The sequence below is a fragment of the Symsagittifera roscoffensis genome, chromosome 8, assembly GCF_963678635.1.
Source record: "Symsagittifera roscoffensis chromosome 8, txSymRosc1.1, whole genome shotgun sequence".
NCBI lineage: Eukaryota > Metazoa > Xenacoelomorpha > Acoela > Convolutidae > Symsagittifera > Symsagittifera roscoffensis.
Genome location: NC_087069.1, coordinates 12,425,996 through 12,448,413, shown reverse-complemented (window position 1 = coordinate 12,448,413; position 22,418 = coordinate 12,425,996). Strand labels below are relative to the sequence as shown.

Genomic DNA, 22,418 nt, shown 5'->3' with positions numbered 1-22,418 from the left:
TTTTCATTGCTTGGTTGAAATTTTTCAAAAGCTTGGTTACAGTAGGTAGAAACGTTTCTCGTTGGTCGAACTTGATTCAAACTTTTTTTAGGTAGACATTTTTACGGTCAAAAAACTTACTGGTCGAGCTCAACCGAACTGTTTTTTCTTGGTTGAACCTAAGCGAAAAATACCAACATTGTGTTGAGACGATCAAACATCTCGAGCCTGGTCGATACATGCCAATTTTTAGTTAAGTCTGTCAAAACAAAAGTACCAATGCTCGACCCGTGTACTAACTGATGCAAGATAGATTTTTGCTAATTCATTTGATGCATTTAGTGCTAAAACAGTGATTTTAGTTAACTATAGAAATGATTCTGCATTAACACACTCAAATCAGGGGTAACTTATATGGTGATTTTTGAAAGCAACTTTAGACGATTGTAGATTTTGATTACGACCTTTCTATTTTATACTTAAATTTTTGTTAAACCATTTCAGCAGTTATAATGTTTGAAGTGTTTTTCCAGCAAACCTAATCTTTCGTAGACAAGCGAATACGAGTGTTACTAAGCCACGAGTACTATCTAAAGCGAAAGAACAAAACAAATACGAACTCAGGCAATAGTTTGGACTTTGTGCAAGATAATATTCAAATTTAGAAAATTCTAACCTTCTTGCTTATGACTTCGACTGGGTTGTTTTTCAAGTTCATATAGAAGGCTAGACGATCGGCAAAGTTATTTTTGTTCAAAGCTAAAGCGCATCTAGCTGCTTGTTTTTATCTATTTTAGTTTTGCAAAACTTTTCTCAATTGAAGCTTTGGTTTTTACCGACCTTATGATGAAGAAACTGTTTCAAGTAAAATTTACTTAATTCTAATAATTTATATTAAAAAGCGGTAGAATTTCAATAGTTAAAATAATTTTTCTGATAACTTAACTTAAAAAACGCGGGGTTTCAGAATTGGGAACCGTTTCTTTCTTGGAAGCAAGTTATGTTTTCTATTAATTTTTTAACGGAGCAGAGGGCAAGCTTTTTTTTACAGGGAGTTTTTTTTCTCTGAATCGTTCAATTTGCTCCTGAATTTAATGGTTTTCAACATAAAATCAGGTGCAAAAATGCGCATTTTAAAGTCTCAAGTGATTTCTTTTAGTTCTGCCAGTCGGGATCCCGGTTGCTTAAAATTATTTTCAAAGATTTTTTTCTCTGTGAGGAGAAAACTTCTTGGTCAGAGGGTTTTTCCATTCAAAAAAATATACCGGCAAGGCTCGTTGGAAATTTAACGTGATCGTCTGATTATCTCAAATCTACAACAAAAAAAGAAAAAATGTCGAATATAGATTTGTTTTTTTTTAAAATTGGTGGGTGTTTACCTTTGTCTAAATTACTTTATAGTCGAAAATTTCCAAAATTTCGTTTTTTTTTTGCGAACTTAAGATAATAATAATAAAAAAAGTTAGTATTATGTCAAAAGAAGCGAAACAGTTTCATTCTTTTAGATTGCTTTTGCCTTAATTGTCGGAGGGTTTGCTGTTGTATTGATGCAATGGCGTGTTGCTTATTCAATAAGTGTCTTTTGTCTGGTGGCTTGTCTGTCAATTGCACGTTCGCATCTTATTCGTCCGGAGACGACTAAGCATAAAAATCAGAGTTACTGTTGTCGGAAGAAGCAATTGGAACATTTAGAAACCTTAACAGACACGTTTTCGCAGTTAAATCAGTTGAATGATAACACCAATGCATCAGGTTTGTGTGAAAATATCAAATGAGTTTCTCTGAACTCTGAGATGACTTACATGATTCCCGCACTGACAAACTTGAGATTGAAGTATAAATAAATTGATTTTTATACAGATAATATACTGAATAAAAACGAAATTACGGTGGCCCATTTAGATAGGTGAATCGATTAGGAATGGATTAAATGGGGTTTTACGGAAGAAAAAATTGATTTTATTGCCTAAAAAAATGGTTTGAATTAATTAAAATGAAAGTTTGTGAGGTAATTAAATCCAACGAAATCTCAACAAAGTCGATTTTTTGGAGTAAAAAAACTATCCAATTTATAGCCTAGAAAAACCATTTCAAACCGTTTTAGATGAAGTTTTTTGCAAAAAAAACATGCTTGTTGAAACACTTTATTGATGATTTTATGATTAAAACTTTGCCAAGTAAAAATTGATTGGTAAAGTTAATAAGATTTGTATGTTAATTTTTAAACTTGGTCATAATAGATCAAATTTTGAGCAAAAAACAATTTAAAAAAAGACCATAGAACATCATCAATTTGAATCGCAGTTTTGGTCAAAACTTTTTTAAAAAATCCAAAATTTGGTAAAAAAATTATTTTTTGAGCAGAAAAACATGCAAGAAAACTACAATAAATAATCAATATGAGAACCATTTTGGACCAATAATAGTTCAAAAAGACATGAAATTGGTCGAATAAGTCGGATTTTGAGCACAAAAATCTGCAAAAAATACATGGAACATATTTTGGGTCAAAATCATGTATTCAAATCATGAACTTTCTCCTAATACCTGCTACTGCAACTATAACAGTTTCAATATAACACTAATGCTATTAAAACACTGAAAGCAACCGAAAAATTTTGATTTACTTATATTAGCAGATTTTTGCCAAGCTTTATTTTTTTCGTTATTTTATTGAAATCTCTTTCTGCTGTTTTTTCTCTGTTAAGTTCAGTTTTTTTTATACTGTTTGTGTTTTGTTCAAGTGTTCATGATGATATACAGTGTTAATTTCTTTCTAGAAAGTTTTCGATATGTTCTTTTACGTTAGCTTTCGATCGTTTTTTGGTGTTTTTAAAAATGTTTTCGTTAGTGTTTTAAAAGTGCTTTATGTTTTTTATGCTCAGTAAATTGTTAATACTGATTGTAACTTTCCCCACACATACATTTTTGGCTGTTGTTTTTGTTATTCTTGGTACTCATTTTGTTTTTCTGTTAAACTTCCTTTGTTGCTTGTTCTGTTGTTTTTCGGTATCTTTTCTGATACTTTTTGTTCACGCCTAAACGGTATTATACTGCAATAATCACGTCCTAGACAAATTTTGATGTTTTTAAATATAATTTGAGACTTTTTAGATAGTTTTTTTGTTGTTTATAATATTTTTTGTCATTTGGTTAAATAAGCTAATAATGACAGGCCACAAGAATTTTCATTTTTGAAGCTCTCATTCAAAAATTTTATATTTAGATTTTTTAAATGTTTTAAGTTCTATAAAATGTGTTTCCAAAATAGTAGACAAAAATTGATTCAAACAATTTAGAAGAAGAAGAGGAATAATTAAATCAATTTTACTGTTGCAAAAGTTTGAATGAAAGTGAAACCAAAATGCAAAAAAAGGATACATTTTAGGGCTACTTTTTTGTATCAAACTAAATGGGTTTTATTTCGATTCAGATTGATTTCTTAGGTCTTGGCGTGTCTGTATAAAGTCGAATGCAATCCATTTCTTGTCAGTAAATGGTTTCTTTTGCACTGCAATTCAATTTACGACAGAAAAGTTCATAAATTGTTAATTGTTTTTTGCTGAAATTTGTTGGACGCTTGAATTCATCGTTTACCAAAACGTCACGCATGAATATATACTGTGAAATCTTTAGTGAGTCGAAACAATAAAATGTTAATTTTTTATCGTTTCTACAAATTAATTACAGATTTAATAGTTTATTTAGTTTTTTTCATTGAATTGAAGTAATCAAAAAAATTACGCTTAAATTCGTTTAGTTTTTTCTCACAATTGTTTTTCACGAACCGAAAAATGTTTTAAAATTTCATCAATCAAAGTGTAAAAAAAAACGTCATGTAAAACTTCAAAGTTTGAAAGGTCAATTTGCGAGCTACAGTTCAACTTTTAATTTATTCTGTGTAGCATAAATATTCCTTTCGCTTTTCGAGAAAAAAAATCAACAACCAACCGTTTTAAAAAATGACACCATTTGTTACTGAATACATGACTCATGAGGTAAGACAACCACAACCAGCCGCTCAGTTTTTACAATAGGTTTTTTGCTACTTATGTTATCTCAAAAAATAAATAACAGCCTAAAAGATGGTGTCATGCCACACTTGTTTATGCGGTCGTTTAAATATAATTTTGAATTTTTTCGGTTTGCTTTTGCATATGCTTATGAAAATGACAAAACTTTTTTGCATCAGAACTTCTGCGTAACTAAAATCTCAAATGAATAAAAGTAGTTCTCATCTTTTTGTAATACCGTACGTAAGTGATTAAAAAACCCTAAGCAAAAAAGTCAATGAAACTGCTCTGCTTCAAGTTAATTCATCATACTCATATATATGAACATCTTGCGAAAATCACTGAATTAGATTGAAGCAGAAAAGTTTCAATGCTTTTTTGCTTAGGGTTTCTTAATCATTCGCAAAATTTACGAATTTAAGTCTTGTAATTTAGAAGCAAATTGTCAACCACATTCGAAGATCATTGATCGCAAAATCAAATAAAACGCCTGACTCAACGTTAACTTGTTTCTCAAGGTGTTATGAGAAAAACAAATTGATTAATCTAAAAACAGTTTACGTAAACTAAAAGTCTAGGTCATTAAGTAAATCTGAAAAACCCAAAAACACATTTTTAATTTGAACTGCAATTTTTTTCTGGGCTTGATTCATCGACGAAAATCTTTTATAGACTGCTTCATTTAAAGCAGTTTTTAAAAATGTTCGATTTAATTTATTCATTTGTTCATTTTTGTTTCGATTTGTTACGAAAAATTCTCAAATTGAACTTATATTAATTTTTGGCGCTTCGTATCCTCATTTTTTTTTCTATTAAACAGCACTCTAACAATCATCTTAGTTGTACATTTATTTTTTCATTTTTACCGGAAGATAGAAGAGAAATTTACTCCATTAGCTCTTTGCTGTGTTTTCTTTTCATGTTCGTTTGCTACTAGTCAAGAAATTCAAGGCATTTGTTACCAGAAAAACAAGTTATGATCCTCAGTGGCAAAGTTATAAGATAGCTATTTTAGTTTCCAGATATTGCCAGATATTCAGAACAAAATACATATCTGTTAGTGGTTCGCAAACTAGACTAGGTTTATTTAAAAAGTATCAAAAATGACAGGATGTTGAAACACAATTTTGTTAAAAACATCATATTTTTTGAATATAATTGGATTTTGTATTCTATCAATTTTTTCGCTTCCACTTAGACTTTCCTTTTGTGGGTAATGTTTGTTTAGTTTTTGAGGCAATACAATCAACGCAATTGTTCTTTATTGGGGCAACTAAATTTGCGGGTGACTTCTGCGGGTTTTCGTAGAAAATATCAACTTCCTTGAAATCAAAAAACTTAAATCGTTACAAAAGGCCCTGTTTTTTTTTGGACTATCGGTCGTTAAATTTTTTTACTATTTTAAGATTTCAGAAATTATTTTAGTCAACGAAAGTCTATCATAATCAATTTTTACCCATAAAAATTGTTGCGGGTTTGTTTGAATCCAAGAGTTATAAAGAGCTTTAGGGACACCACAACCTGCCAAAAAACTAGCAGCTACTAAGCTAAAAATCTAAATAATAACTCTTTTCTCATTTGCAAAACACAATGCTTGAAAAAATGTTAACTGTATCCCCTAGAAAACTATCAATAAACATGAGCATTTCATTTGGTTTCTTGGGGCAACTAAAATTTCACGGCTTCGTAAAGAATTAACAAATACCAGCACAGCTAGTGTTTTCTTAGGGTGTCTCAATTTCTGAAAGTAACTAATCGATTAACCTAAACATGTCAACAACTTCGGTAGTAGCAGAATTTGAGTCGATTTCTATTTTGAAATTGTCAATTTGGGTTGATTCAAATTTAAACAAATTTTCACATTTTGACAGTTCAGACCAAACCACTTGACTTGTAGTATTGATAATATTAACCCGATAGAACCCTAATTCTGGGAATTTCCTTTCAGTTTACCCTTCTCTCAATATTATCACAACTCTAACTTTAAACATTCTTCGCAATTTGAGCTGTTGATTCCTTTATTTCGTTCTATAAGTGACAAATTTGTAATAAATGGCAAGTACTCAAACATTGCTTTAAAAAGATAAAATCTAATTGACTATCTCAAGAAAACCGTTACCATTGCAGAATATTTCAAAAAAAAAGAATTAGAATAAGTTAGAATAAAATAGAAAATAGGATTATAATACTTTCATTAATACTATTAATTCAGTATTTGTTTTTTCACAACTTGAAGCAATCAATTGGAAAAGAGTGAACAAGAAAAAAAAATCAGCTTTTTGCTCATTTTAAGTCTGAATAGAAAATTTTGTTGAAAGTATTTTATCAGTTTTTGTAATCGAAGTCAACACTTAAAAAGCTTTATTGCGATAACGCGCTTATTGCCTCGCGAATGTCATTTGTATTACCTGATTTTACGCAGAAGAAAAGTACCCTAGGCCTAAGTTAATTTTCACTGAAAAAATTTCACTGCAAAAATTGACATGACCTTTTTTCAATTTAAGTTGTTAAACACACATAGAGCTTCAGAAAACAAATGATTCTGAACAAATTTTCCTGAATTCGCTAATTTTACTTTTTGTTACACCCGTTCGGGAGTCCAGAATTGGAATAAGAAACCATTGGAGACAAATATCTAAACAATATTGAATCCTTCAAGCAAATTGCAGAATAAACCAGCACAAGCTATTGACCCCAAATTTGTTTCAGCTGCATTTTATTCGAAATAAAATTGAACTTTTTGTCAGTTATTGAACTGAGGTAAGAACAAAGTTCGAGACTGTGTATTTCAAATAAGTGAGATTGTGTCTTCGTTTTCTCAAATGAAACCAGATAAGTAAATCAGGCTGTAATTTAAGACCGAAAATGGCTGGCATTTGAGAAATCTTAGAAACGACTAAGAATAAGCTCTCAGTTGAGATACCAAGAAAAGGTAAGATTTTCGTTTTCATTCAGAAAAACAGCTTGCATTTTGAAGATTACACTCTCCTCAAATGTCTATGTAACATTTGTTTCCTACTAATTTTTCATATAAAGATTTTTGGGCAAACTGCAAGTGAAAACTTCATTTCGATAGGCAATGTATACAGGTTTTTGATCTTTTTCAACATCTTTTTCTGCCATTTTGTATGTTGGGTACGATTTCGTTACGTCAACTCATATAAAAATTAGAAACTTTTTTTAAAAATTTATCTACAGGAGCCTGTAATTAACATGCTGCACAATAAGTTGTACCCAATGATTCAAGCACAGCTTTCATGGCAATCAAAAAGTATCGCGTTCTGTGTCGAAACAAAAAAAATGCTTTTTTTATATTTGTTTATTTCAAAAAATATATAATTGTAGAGTAATTATCATCATATGTTGTTGACTTACTGTGAGCGAAATTTATTTTCAATTTTCATTTGCGTCTGTTGATTTTGCGTCAAAAACAAAAGTGGGATTTTTTTGGAATCCGAGTTAGAAAAAAGTTCAACCTATTTTTTTCAGCGTATCAAAATCAGGTGGAAAAACTAGCTCTAAGCCATTGCTTTTCTCATCTCTCAGAGCGAAAAAAAGTTAACCGGCTGCTGTTCATATAGCATAGGTTCTGAATACTCACAAGCTTTTGCAAAAGAAATTTGAAAGACGCTAGGGAAAAGAAGTATTCACTTCTTTTTTTTTAATATATAAAATAGTTGCAATTCAGCAAACAACTGAGAGTTGGTCAATTTTTTTAAGCTGGTATTAAAGATGAACAGATTGTTTTTTTTCCAAACTTTCTGAACTGAGTTATTTCATTCAATAATTTTTTTTTCTGAGTCAAAGCCCTTTTTTGCCTCTAGCCCTTTTAAGTGGAGCCACTTTTGAAACAAAATTGCTTATGTTTATGTAAATAATGCTTACAAATTTTCCTGTCAGTGGTACTGTTATATTTTTTTCTAGTTTCACTGCCATAACCAATGGTTTCCTACAAAAAGCTTTTTTTTTTCTTTCAAAATTTTCCCTTGTCTACCCAATTCTTACATTCATCAAACGACGTCCTCATGTTGAAATATGGCTCCATACAAATTTTAAAAAGCTCAAAAAATGAGTGGAAAGTATTTGAAATAGAAACAAAACTGCTCGTATCATGGCAAAACCCTGAATGTTCTGACTGTCTATGGAACAGTTAAAATATGAAAAAAAAAGAAATATAGCAATAAAAATTTTTTTTCTTTTTTTTTTGTAAAAATCATACCCCACACGCCATATAAAAGACAAAGTGATAGAATTCGCTGCTTTTAACAAATCAATTATAGTGAATAAGCTTCCTTCAACCAATTTGGAACGATTTTAAGACGGATTATAGATCGGCTTACGCGTTATTAGCACGAAATATATCGCGCGTTAATTTTCCAAAATTGGCCACAAAATAAATTTTAAATCCCCAAAACTTTACAAAAAATAATCACTGATATTGTATTTTTTCAGGTTCATGGTCATGACAACAATACCTTTTGAATGATATATACAAATTCCGTCAAAAATGGCAAGTCAAAAAGTCGAAGTTTGTCTGAAGAAAAAAAAAACCCCCGAGATTCAGAGCAAATATATTAATTTCTCCTTCGATCAACTTTAAGACTAGGGGAGAGAAAAAGTGCCGGTCGATTTGTTTACAAGATTTTTTAAATATCTTTTACAGAACGTTACAGAACCTTTGTAGGGGATTAAACATTGTTTGATTTTGAAGTGACACAATTCGATCGTCAAAAGATGCTAAGTCAAAAGATGCTAAGAGTAGGAAGAACACAGAAAAGTTTCCATGATGCGATACCAACAGAAAATTTGCTTTGTATTTTGCGGATTGAGGACAACCGCGTATTCGTACTCGTCAGTACGCAGACAATTACTATTTCAAACAATCAGTATCGAGATTAGCAAGCACTCTTACGAACTGAATAATTATTATTTACTAATTTCTTCCTTTGTGTCGATTCTGATTGTTTATTACAGTATTTGTCTACCTAGTGATGAGTATGAATATGCAGTTGCCTAAATACTGCCACGTAACTGTATTTTGTTTAGATCATGCTTAAACTTTTTAGGGCTGCTTGCCGAAAATGGAGTGAATTTTTTTGGGATCTACTTAACAATGTCCTTTCTAAGGTATCTACTCAAGAATCTCGACCCCTGTGAATAAATACAATAAATAAGCGTTAGAGCTGTTTTTTGAGAAATATAATTTTGCTGCATTCTGATTGGTCCAAAAGTCGAAAAACTTAATCTACTAAATAATCCCCCTTTCTGAAATGGGGGATTGCTAAGTAGATCTATTTTTTGCTATTAAGGGGGTCATATCCATGAGGAGAGAGAGGAGCATCCGCCCCTCCCTAATTCCGCCGAGCACACGAATATCGGTTCAATTGGATTTGGCTAATTGAACTGTCTTGCCTTGGAAAATCTTGCGTCTCATTATTAAGTAAAAACTATATGAAATCGGATGTCTGACATAGCGAATGCTTGACAAGTCGAATGTTTGGACTAGAACCGTTAATAGATTTAAAACGCTACATTTATTAGTCACTAATCGCTTCAATAAGTGAGTTTTATTATTTTCGATAGTTTGCTCGTTAGTTCAACTATTTTAGCCCAACATTTGAACTGGAATTTCAACCTTTTCTAGAGTGAGCAAGCGAATCGTTTGAATTAAGATAAAACCATGAAATACATTAGGTATTTTTTTTTCGTTGTTTTTCCAAGCTATAGGATTGTATATTGTGGTCATAACATTCTGCTTTTATCTAAAACATATCTCAAAAAATTACTTTGCCATTGTTTTTTCCGTGCTCAGTCATTTCCGCCCCAGACACTTCCGCACCGAAAACCCAGTCATTTTCGCCCAAAAACCCAGTCATTTTGCCCAAAAACCCAGTCATTCCCGCCCCAGACACTTCCGCACCGAAAACCCAGTCATTTCCGCCCAAAAACCCAGTCATTTCCGCCCCAGACACAACACTTTCGCACCGAAAACCCAGACTTTTCCGCCCAAAAACCCAGTCATTCCCGCCCCAGACACTTCCGCGCCGAAAACCCAGTCATTTCCGCCCAAAAACCCAGTCATTTCCGCCCCAGACACAACACTTCCGCACCGAAAACCCAGTCATTTCCGCCCAAAAACCCAGTCATTTCCGCCCCAAAACTATCCCCTTTATTTCGCTTTGCTACACATTGTCAAAGATACGGTTTTTTTAACATTGTATCTTTTATTCGCTTTGATTCACATGAACAAACAACGGAATGTTTAACTCGTAAAGGCTTATGGTATACGTTAGTTGGGGCGGAACTGATATTTGAGCGGAACTGACTGCTTTTGGGGCGGAAATAACTGGAGTGGAAGTGACTGGGGCGGAGAAGACTGCGTTAATAGGGCGGAAACGACTGGGAGCCAATTTTTCTTCAAAAGATGCAGACCACTTAACGCCAATATAATTGGTTAAATCCCTGAAACTTTGTTATTGATAATTTAAAAAAAAAATTCCAATATTTTTTGGGAACTTTTCTTAAGTTTCAGAAATCTCCTTATTTTTTTGAGACAATGATTACTCGAAGTAAGTCCGGATGATTAAAAAATTATTTCTTTAAAAAAAGTCTTCTTTCTATGTAAAATCTATTTTCAAACTAAGTTTTAACTTGCATCATTATTTTTGCAAGGTAGCATGAGTTTCTTTGCTCTGTTTTAGATTCCCAAACCAACCCCCAATTACCAAATGGGTCAGCTCATTCACTGCAAATGGTTCGAACTTACCCCGACGAAAACTACCGCCGTCTCGTCAACAACTGCAGTAATGTAAACAACAACAACAGCAACAGCAGTAATAATAATAACAATAGAAATTTACTTGGCAACTCTGTCGTTCTTGCCAATAACGGGATCGAAGATATGAGCCTAAGTGGGGCTGCCTCGCACAACGGCTCCTGTGCAAGTTGCTGTTGCGCGGTAGTTGTCGGGTCTGAAAATACAAACACAATTCATCCATCTCCGTCCTTTACAACCCAACCTCCCCCTCTTCCCTGTTATAATAATCACAGGAGTACTAATGGGAATGGGGGGTGTCATAATCATAGAAATACGAACTCGCCTGTCTATACGTCTATCTACGACGATGCGAGGCAGCTGAATAGTAGTAAAAGTAATTTCTTGCCGCCCAGACCGGAAATCCTGGGACCCAGAGAAAGGCAAGTATTGATTTTTTATTTGTCCTAAAGAAGAAATCAAATGGTTCCTTACCATAAGTTGAAATGAAACTGATATTAATTATTTTGATTTTGATTTAAGACCATATGATTGTTTTCTTTCTGAACTAATTACAATGTTCTTCATTCGATGAATAAATTTCATTAGAAAGAAAACAAAAATGATTAAATCTGTTAAAAATCACAAAAAAATGAAATTACCGAAGTTTTTTTTGGCATATCAAAAAATCTTTGATTTTTTATTACTCTTAAATTGTGCTTTTTAATATTAGCTTTGATTCTTAAATTCTAAAACTTTGACAAAGTAATTTTGGCTCTTAAAAAACTCATTCAGCGTTTAATTCAGCATTCAATCATTTAATTTAGCGTATCATGATCATGGTATTTGTGTGTTAGGGTGGTGATCGGGGGCGAGTGTAAGGAGAGCAACAGTTTGCCTCCTCGTCCCCCCTCGGGGGGTTTCAAACCAGGTGCTACTAATGGAACACAGAGTATAATGCAGGAACTACAGCAAATTGAGGTGAGCTTCTGGTCTGATTCTATTAGTTCAGAGAATCGAACTTACAATTTTTGGTTCGCTTGAAGAATTGAGCGATCCCCCTTTTTTGATAAAACCGGTCAACTACTCGATCTCGCAGTGAGGATTAAAAAAATGATTCGAAATTGTTTTTTTTCTTCATGAAATCATATACTGACCATGAAACGTCACATTGCGGTCTAATCATCCATGATTTCGAAGTACTTACGAAATTAATGCAATTGAAATTTTCCATACAAAAATGTTTCAAAATGATTTCTCACTGTCGATAAAAATGATATGAAGTTTTCGCTTTTCAGACTTATTTTTCATTCATTTTCCGGGAAAATTCTTTTCCATTTACAGCAAGAGGAGGAGAAGCATCTTCGTCGTATGATGCACTTGGACTCATCAGATGACTGCACCACTCTTACCAGACTATTTTTCCAGGAGACATCTCTAGTCCACGGGGTGGCCAGGGCAGCCAAGGTAAAGCTAACTTAATCCCCCCCCCCCTCAAAAGATGGATCTCTTTTTCAAAAAAAAACAAGGAGGAATATTATTTGTTTAAAATATGATGCAAAAAGACGAGTAACTTATTTTGTTTGTATTTCTGGAATCAAAAGGGATTTTTTTGAGTCCGTCTCTGCGGTACTTTTTCAAGTTTTAGATTTCAGATATATTTCTTTGGTATAACTGCATGTGCAGAGAAATTGTTCTTTAAACCCTTTGTTTGATTGTTTGACATACTTAGCACTTAGCATAGTGGTAAGGCGTTCACTTCTGAATCGTCAGATCGTGTAATCGATCCCATGCCATGGCAATGATAGTGTGTGAGGACGAGCTCTCACTTGACCTCTAGCTTCAGGTCTACCACAACCTGACCAAATTTGGCTGCAATAGTGGTACCACGTGAAAGTTCTAGACGCACAAAAACGGCCTTGAGTCGCAAAAAAAAGAGCTTCGCTCAACAAAATAACACAGTCTAGAATGTGGGGAGATAATACAAAAAGGACTATCCTCGACAGGACTGTTAAGGCCTACTGATAGCTCCTCTGCGATTCGCAGGAACTACAATTATTATACTAAAAACGCTGCATTTGTCTTAAAATAAATTCAAACTTTGACTCAAGAAGTGAACATCGGTTTAGGAATAGGCTAAGTAGTTCGCATGTCATCAATTTTCCTCCCACGATGAAAATTAAGAAAAAACTCAGGTTCAAAAAATTATATTCTATTGCAAATAATTCATGATCATATACTGTTATGGGATTTTTTGGATAAATTTTTTGTTCATAAACGATTTTTCCTTGCTTGAAACAAGTTTAATTTTTTGTTTTATTTTTGGATCATTTTTGTTAAAACTGTCAATTTTAGGTCTCTTCGGATTACCGTCGTGTTCTGTGGATTATCCTAGTACTCGGATCATTCGCCGGATTCACCTGGCAGACATGCAGCCTCCTCGTCGACTTCTTCGGTTGGCCAGTGTCGGTAGTCACACAAATGGAAGATTCTAGAACACTCACTTTTCCCGCAATTTCCATCTGCAACATGAACAAAATTAAGTCGTCTAAACTGGGCAACACGAGGTTCGCTTCGTTGACACAATTGGACAAGTACGCAGAGGAAATTATACCGACGGATTTATCTCAGGTGAGATCCTAATGAAAAAAAACAGAGAATTGGAAAAAATGAGCATTCAAAATCCTATTAAACAGAGCAAAATGCAAAATGCAAGATAGAAGTTTCAGTCGACATTAAACATAAGTGATGACAAAAACACAGCTTTTACAGTCAAAATGGTTTCTCGATAATCTTTTTTGCTAATTATTGTATAGTTGATGCAAAATTTTGATGAATGAATTTGACCAAAACTGATCAACCCAAAATTGCTCTTTTTTACCTTGAAAACCAAACTTTTTTTCGTTTCATTAGTTTGCAACCAAGTCAATGAATGTTAAGAAAAACCCAACATGAGTCGCTAATTTTCAAGCGTTGACCAAGCTCGCCAATGTTGACAAACGTTTGACTTAACATTTTTTGAAAACTTTTGATTCAAAGATGTTTGTTAATGTTTTGACAATTAGTCAGAGAAGTATTCAGATTCATCCCAAAACAGAGCAAAGTTTTCTGAGTTTTCGTTTTGTTTAATTACGCATTGATTAATTTCAAATCCCGCAATTTTGAAACTTCATTATAATCATCACGAAAACACGTTTGAATGATGTCTGGGCCAAATAATTTGCCGCTTCCAAAACGCGCTGCAAATAATTAAAAAATTTTGCGCGCTGTAATTATCTCAAACTGGCTGAATTAGCAATTTTTAAACCCTTAGAGTTTAATAAAAAACCATAGGTGAGATATTTTTACCGGATGATTCAGTTAAATTTCTTGACTCAAAATACAAAAATACATAGCACTTTCGTTTAAAATGATCAAAGCAGGGGCGGATTTAGGAGGGGGGGGGGGGACGCCTTTTCCTCCCCCCTCAGGGATTCGACCCCCTGCGGGCTCAAATGATCCCCCTTTATTTTATTTTAGGATATCCATTTTTGGTGACGGACCATAAAATTTTTCTAAAGGCGCGTTCGGTGCCATTATACTAATTTTGAGGGGGAGCGCGCGCCGAAAAACGCAAATTTTTGGTCAAAAGTTTCCAAAAAGTGCCTAAAAACGCTTTTTTGCCTGTTTTTTCAAACTTTGCCTGCGGCGCATAAATGTTGGCCAAAACAGGGTCTTTGTAGTGCTTTATAAGAGCTCGTAAATTCAATTTGGTCGACCTAAAAAAATGGACAAATTTTTTTTTGAAAATCCGCCCTCCCCCCTCGAGAAAATCCTAGATCCGCCCCTGGATCAAAGTGTTTCTTTATCACAATGTCGGAAAACATGAAAATCCAGCTGGCTGTTAGTAGATACGCTATTTTTTCGTATTTGTATTTGAAAGTTTGCTTCGACGCGGATAAAATATCATCTTTCAAAGTTTCACGCCAATACTTCTTTTTTTTGAAATTTGTTGTTTTTTTTGTCTGGTTCTTGTCTGTTATCTATTAAAATATTTAAAAGAGAAAATTTTCGTATATGTTGATTACAGTTTCCCAAATTTGTAGTACCTGAGCTTAGTTATCTAGAATCTGCTATTGCAAAACTTTCATCTAGTTTGTATGTTGGGTCAAAACATCAATTGATCAGCTCGAAGGTAATTTTAACCTGATTGCAATTGGATTGCCTCTTGACCGAAACAAGATATCTTGTAGAAAAAAATCTTCGAGTTCTTTCAGTTTGAAGATACCGTAAATTTTTTTTGGTTGTACTGTGAAACAAATATTAGTCTTTTTACCTTTTAGCCTGCTTTCCTGTCAAATTTTTTAATTAGCATTGATTTTGCGATCTTTCAAGGTTAAATTTATTTTAGTTAAGCTATTTCATGTACGGTGTCACGAGGAAAAAAATATAGTTTTTGTTTGGCACAGATTTTGTCTAGTTCCAAGTTCCAACTTTGAATTCATTTGAATTTTCGTTTTCCTAAAAAATTTTTGTTTGTATTCGTCTGTTGCAACTTTTTTTTATATGCAAAAGCGTTCTAAATAATTTAGCATTGAGCGCCTTTTGTCCACGGGCTGAAAATTAACACATGTCTCTCGGACCAGTTGTTATCTCTTCTGGCAAGTAGGCACTACTCGTCAACCCAATTGGGTGGATTTAACATTCTCAATGTTAGACGAAACCTTTACAAAAATAAAACAAACATTCTGGAGTAGGGTTTTACAATGACACAATAAAAGGATGAAATCTGTCGGCCCTTAAGTTTGTCTGTAGTGCTCGAATTAACTTCAAATAAAATTTTCACAGTTTGTGTCAGCTATTTTTATCTTTGAAACAGGATTTTAACCTTTTTTTTAGTTTATTTTTTTTTTGTTTTTGATAGTAATTTTTCTTCCAATTCGTTTTTTTTCGAAATTGAACATAATTTCTCAAACTTTTTGCAGTAATGTATGACGCATATTTGACGCTAAACAGTTATCTTGCTTATCTGTTGCGAGCGCTATTAAAAATTTTTATAGCTAGGGCCTTTATTAGCAACTGTAAAATAAGTTCCATAAAAAGTAGCTTAAATCTTGAGGTGGAGCTATACGAAAGGGTGCTAATGCTTTTCTTGATTTAATTAATTAATCTCTCATGTTTCAATGCGCCATATATATTCAGTAGTTCATTGCAAAATATTGGTATTTTAGAGTCTCAGATTTTAAAATATAATAAATGAAAGTGGTTTCAAGTGACTTATTTGATAATCTAATTAAAATATGACCTGGTTTCGAAAGAGAAATCTTGTTTTTTGCCATTGTTAGAATTAGGAGGGCCGTTAGCATATAGCCCAAGGCAGAATAAATCTGCTTCGAAAATATTAAGATGAGATCATAAATCTAAATTTGATATCATAGATTTCCAAAAATTGTTGGCGCAATGAAACGTTCTTATGTTGAAACAAGAAATGACAAAATTTCATTAAGTGATCAAGAAAATCATGGAGGAGACAAATTTAACTCTGACTGAAAGTGAGATATTTCTTTATCGGACGTTTTTTCCCACATTAGCCCAAATAGCTATAAAAACAAGTTCAAGTACGGTGTCATATTCAAACAAATTAATCTGAATATGAAGTTTTCTGGTTTTGCTCTGTTTCATTTAAACAATTAAAAACAAGAACGTATTTTCAATGTAGCCCAGAGTGAGTCTCAGAAGCTTGACGAAATTGCCGTACTTTTTTTTTAACCCACAATATGGTCATCGGAGGTATAAAATATTCATTTCGGTAATTGTTTTCACTCTCTTTCTGAAATTCACATGCTTTTCAACTTGCATTCTCATAAGCATCAGCAGCTCTCTTTCAATCTGCCATTTTTTCTGAACTATTATTAGATCTTTCATTTTTTTTTACAAAACTTAATGCCGATAAAATGAAATTTAGTGAAACTGAAAAGCAAATTCAATAAATGTAAAAGCTGAATGTTAGTGACTAAAAACGATAGCAAAAACCACAAAAATAAACTTGATCAATCTTTGTAAGTGGTTTCATTTAGAAGTTCATGAGTTATGAAAAATCACCTTATGAAGTGGTGATGTAAAATTAGAGCTCCCTTTAGTTGCTCTGAAATATAAAACTTAAAGCCTTTATTTGGTCTGAAATTGTTTTTATTTCGCAAAAAAAAGCTTTTTCTATAACAAGAATCTGCCGATATCTAATTTCATTTTAAAGAAAGAACAAAAACATTATGACATTGATTAGTTGAGCTTTCTAACATAAAACTGAACAAAAATTATTAATCTATAGGCGTAATTGATTAAGAATGGCTTCACAAAATACTATAATTTTTAAGAAATAGTTTTCTCACAAACAATAAATCGAAATAAAAAGCAATAAACAGTTCAATAAATGAACTATTTCAACGAGTTTGTAAATTTTTTTGACAAACTGGTGCCACGATCAGAGCACTTAAAGCTGAAAGAAAAGATTTCAAAACATCACTTCAAAACAAAGCCCTTGGTTTTTTTACTGCTTTTTGTTGGTCTTCTAAAAGTAAAAAAAAATCTATGAAAAACTATAAAAGTTGAACGGGTATAGTTACTATCAATTTTCTAACATCATAGCTTAAGTTTTCGAAGTTTTTAACCGGCAGCTTACGTAGGCCCACGGAAATAGTAGTTTGTAGTACATCCGCTTGGAAACACGCAGATTAATTGTTTCAATCCCCTCTCTACAACTGTAGTTCAGAATAAGGTCTGAATACAAAACAAAACAAATACATTCCTCATTGTTTTCGAATGTCTTTACGAAAAATTAATAATTTTTTCTACTCACCGCAGAGTTAGTGTTTTTTAAGTACTAAGATGGGAGTTACTTGTACAAATACTTCAACAGTTTTACAAAATGTTTGTCTATTTATAGGAGTTTTTCTGCTCTAAGTTTTTCTTCCAGTAAAGGATAAGTGAGGGCAAATCGGGCATCCGTTGATAAATCAAAGCGGTATTTGTCACCGATGCACAAGAGAAGAACTTTGTCTGGCATAAAAATGTCTTCAGCAACTACTGGAATTATCGTTTTCTTTTTAATTCTAGCATACCTGATTTCAGACATGCAGTTTTCGCTCAAGTAATAATCGTTTGATAGCAAACAGACAATAACTGATGCATTATCAACTGCGTCCGCCATTTCATCAAGAATACCTTTGCCTTTGTGCATGTTCTCGGAATCTATCCAGATTTGCTTGCAGCCACTTTTTCGTAGACGAGGTACCAATTTATGAGCTAGATCTTTTTGTTTATGACAGTAGCTGATCATTATATGCTCCTTTGAATGTTGGTCAATTTTCGCAAAAGTATTTTCTCCAACTTTAAATTTAAAACCATTCTGTTGACAGTTGCCGTCAGTAACTGTAGAAACGCTTCGTCCGCTATGACTTGTTTCACCTTCATTAGTTTTTTTGAATTGGAAGTTAGTTTTGCCATCAGTTTTATTAGCGACATTACCAGTATTTGGTTTTGCAGTCATTGGTTTCAAGGTCGATGCAAGGTAAGAAGCTCGATGAAATTCTTTACAAGATTTGTAAAAACCGATTATACTTCTCAATGAATGAGATTCCAAAATTTCGTGATTATCTTTGTCCTTGTCTTCATCTACATCAGAATTAGTCCAATCACTTTCATTTGAATGATGGAAACAGTTTTCATTTAAGCTCCAACGGGTTTCATCTGAAACAAAACTATATTGTGATACTTTTGTTTCTCTCAACTTTCAGCGGATCTGAACAAATGCATGGCAAAAAAATAGATATGGTTGATTGTAGGAGCAGAATACGCATCCTATTAACAGTTTTTCTTAAAAAATTATTTAAAAAAAAACAAAGTTTTTCAAACCTTTTTCGTTTCAGTTTTTTTCCGATTTTGTTTTGGTTTTTATATGATGTTTTTGTTGTCAAGAAGGAGCTAAATTGCAGAAAAGTTCAACGTTGGTTTGTGTTATTCTCTCGAAATTAGACCAAATCGAGTTTTTTTTATTTACTAGGGTTCAAATCAGCACTGCACGGGCTTTAATATGATATATCATTCAACCGTCTCCGAAAATTGTTTTGTGATACCTGATATTGCGTGGATATAAAGAAAGAAGAAAAACAAGGAGAGCCGGTACTTTTCAAAGTAAGCAAATTGGATAACAACTTTTGAGAAAAAGTAATAGGAAACTTTTTCAATTTTCAGCTTTTGATTTTTAAGAGAAGCTAAAAACTATATAAATTAACTTAATTTGAGTAAAACTAAAATTTGAAGTCTTAAATTCAACATAAATAAGCTATTTTAAGCTTGCTCCCTCCCTCGACATTAGACAAAAATTGAAAATTTCAAACCGGCTTTTCTAGACACGGGGAAAACTTTTTCGAAAATAGTTTATTGTCGTTCAAATCACGACTAAAAGGGCTTTATATGATTTATTACTCAATCCGGTCCAAATACTATTTGTGGTGGCTCATTTTGCAAAGAAAACAAAAAGAAAAACATAAAACACAACCGAATACAAACTTCGTCCCCATTCTCGATGGTCGGAACAAAAAGAAACTAAAAAAGAACCGAGTACAAACTCCTCCCCACTTCAGTGGTCAGTGATCGGAACAAAAATTCAGGATACATTTTTTCTCTGCAAATACTTTGAGCACCATAGTAAAACTCAAAGACTGAAAAGGCTTTCATAAGTTCTATCACTCAACTCATTTGGATGACCTATTTTGTTATCAGACTTTGCGTGAAAGAAGTAACAAAAAAATGTAAAAATTTGAAGCTTAAGCTTCTTTTTACTCTCAGTTGTCAGTCCAACAATGATAAGGATATCGAAAGTTCTAGTTTAATAATTAAAACTGGGAACACTTTTGAAGTTTTCAATCTGCAAAAAATTTTGAAGTTCCACCAACCTTTGTTGCCAGCACCAGAAAAAGTGGCTGCTACTTTTGAATTTGCCTTCAAAGTCAAACACTTTTCTGATATGTTAAGCGTATTTCACTTTCATCAGCAATCGAAACATTTTCATTAAGTTTGTACTATTGGCATTAGTATCCAATTTCAAATAGGCCAAAACTACCGAATTTCGGACTCTTAAAACTCCTGACTCTTCCACCGCTCTACAATTGATCCCTATGATCACCCATTGAGGTAATCAAATTTGAGAGACAAAAGCAGACTTAGCGCAATTTTTCTTCCCAATTCCATTACCAGGCCAAACTTTTCACTGGGTACGCGCATAATTTTGTTCCAAAATGTAAATGGATTCCTTTTACAAAATTTTTGTGGCTTCGTCCAACAAACTTAAGCGGATTCCGCAAATTTAAAAGGACTCTGCAAATTAGTGCGGTTTCAGCAAACCAATTGCGGATTCCGCTTACAAGTCGCGGAATCCGCTTTCAATTTGCGAATATCTCCTAAATTTGCGAACTCCAAGACAGCTTAAATTTATTAAACACATATATTATTATATCTTCTTGGAAACCGCAAATTTTGTTGCGGTCTCCGCAAAGCTGCCTGTTTTTGGGGTGACTTTGAGCAATGCAGTGTTTTAGCGATTTGGCCTTGGAATCCAAAACAGCAACAAAGATCAAAAAAAAAATAGCAACACTGCGGATTCTGCAACATTTCTGTTATTGGCCTGTTGCGCAATTCGCTTACAATTCACAAAATGCACTGTTTGGTCTCTTAATATTGTTAAATTTTCTAAACGGAAATGTTTGCTGAATAAGATGAAGGATGAAGTTACAGTAGTTTTATCTAAAACAGCTAAAAAAAATCAGGAAAACGATTTTTAATTTCAATCCTCTACAAAACTGTTTACCAGTTGTTCTCGGCTCTCTGATTTTTTTTTAGCTTTCAAGATTAGTCACTCTCAAAATTTTAAATGCGATTTGCAATTGGAGGGCAATTTTGATTTTATGGACACTTAATTGGATCAAAGTTTTCGAGAAAAGCCGATTTAAGTTGATTTACAACGGATTTAATTGAGCTTCGGATGGATTAAAGTGAGCTCAGGATGGACTTTAGTCACTCAGAAAATCCATCTAAGTCGATTTAAATCGATTTCCTAGACACTTAATTCAACCCAGTTTTTCAAAAAAAGATCAAACTAAATCGATTTAAAATCTATTTGAGTTCGTAAAACGTACATTCTTAATCGAATTGGATTAATTTAAAATCGATTTAAAATCAATTTTAAAGCAATCCGAAACTATTTTCGTCAATGCGGAAAAGTTTCATTCTAAACAAATCTAATCTGGTTTTTGAAAATTTTGTCAATCTTTCGGTTATCATCGACCAAATTGATTTTTCGAGCTCTCTAAAATCACTGTATATTTTCATAATTGACCTAATTCATTGCGCCATCGTCATATTTTTGAAAAAGAACATGCTTAAAAACTTGTTCTATTTGTTTTTGCTGAAAATAATGTAGGTTCGAGGCATCAAAATTACAAAGTTTTGTCTTGAAATTGAGAAATAAGGAGCCTAACCGGTTTGAGCTCCTTGCATTAGAATATCCTCCAATTGTGCAGGTATATCTAAGCAGCTTTCATCAATGGCGGCGTTTTTATCGAATGTCTCGATCTCACTGGAGTTTGTTTCATAGTTGACCATTGGAGCTTCGGTATTGAACAAGAAACTTGATCTTGGGATCATACTTATCTGATTTAAAACGCTTAAAGCCAGTCTTGCGGTGCGTTGGAATCTGCAAAAACTAGTGATTGATTCGTTTAAAAGGAAACCAAACTCTTCCACATAAGTTTCACAGATCGAAATAATGCCTTGTTTTATAAGTTCTGTTGCAGTTTGGGAATTCCGTGAAAAAATTGAAAGTGATTCCATAATCTCGTCGATCTGAAAACTTTTATATGATAAACGGTCAGAGGTTCGAAGAATGTTTGGCAAAACCAGTTGAAACAAAAAGTCTAAATGTGTTTTTTGTAGGGTTAAAAGATGCAAATCATCGTCAGCTTCGAAATCGACTACGTACGACAAACATAAAAGGGCAGATGTTTTAATTTCATCATCACTATCAGCTTCCAATAGTTCTCTAAGAGTGTGTTTTACATTCGTTTTGCAAAAGCTAATGCGCAGTTCGGGACAATTGCGAAAGATGTTCCGTAAAATTATGAGAACTTTTCTTATGTGATCACAGATCTTTTCTTCTTTTTCATCGCTTTTTGTGTACTTTTTTTGAAAGGTTTTCAATTTGAGGTTATAAGTTAAAAAATTATAGAAATGGTTGTCAATCACATTTATGCAGAACTTTCTGCTGATGCCCGTAATTTTGACTAGTAAATCCAAAATAATTTGTTTAAGTAAGGCAGAAGTTTTTTCTTTTAGAATTTCTTTCAATAGCGCAACGAAACCCCAAGTAATCAGGTCCACGATAAATTGGTCGAATTCCTGTTTGTTTTCTGACTTTGAAAGGGAGTCAAATTTTTCTCCCAGACTCATCAAACATGATATTGTTTTCATTTCATTTTCATGGTGTCCCAGAACGATGAGAATGTTGCTTGTTTCGGATAGCCAAGAAGAACTAGAAGCTGCCATTTCGAGGAATATTATGCAAATGAATAAAAAAATTATAAAAAAACTTTAAAAATTAGATTGTGTCAATTGGACGAAGAAAGTTATATAGCCTCAGC

General features: G+C 33.1%; 1 protein-coding gene across 1 annotated transcript in view; it reads left to right on the top strand.

Moving 5' to 3' along the window:
* Positions 1-604: 604 nt before the first annotated feature.
* Positions 605-22,418, top strand: part of LOC134853378 (uncharacterized) — a gene marked incomplete in the record, with an annotated part of 65,147 nt that continues 43,333 nt past the window's right edge. The window contains 6 exon segments of the mRNA XM_063869365.1: positions 605-843; positions 1,485-1,731; positions 10,694-11,189; positions 11,604-11,727; positions 12,091-12,213; positions 13,102-13,377. Coding sequence (XP_063725435.1) covers positions 823-843; positions 1,485-1,731; positions 10,694-11,189; positions 11,604-11,727; positions 12,091-12,213; positions 13,102-13,377 — 1,287 coding nt within the window.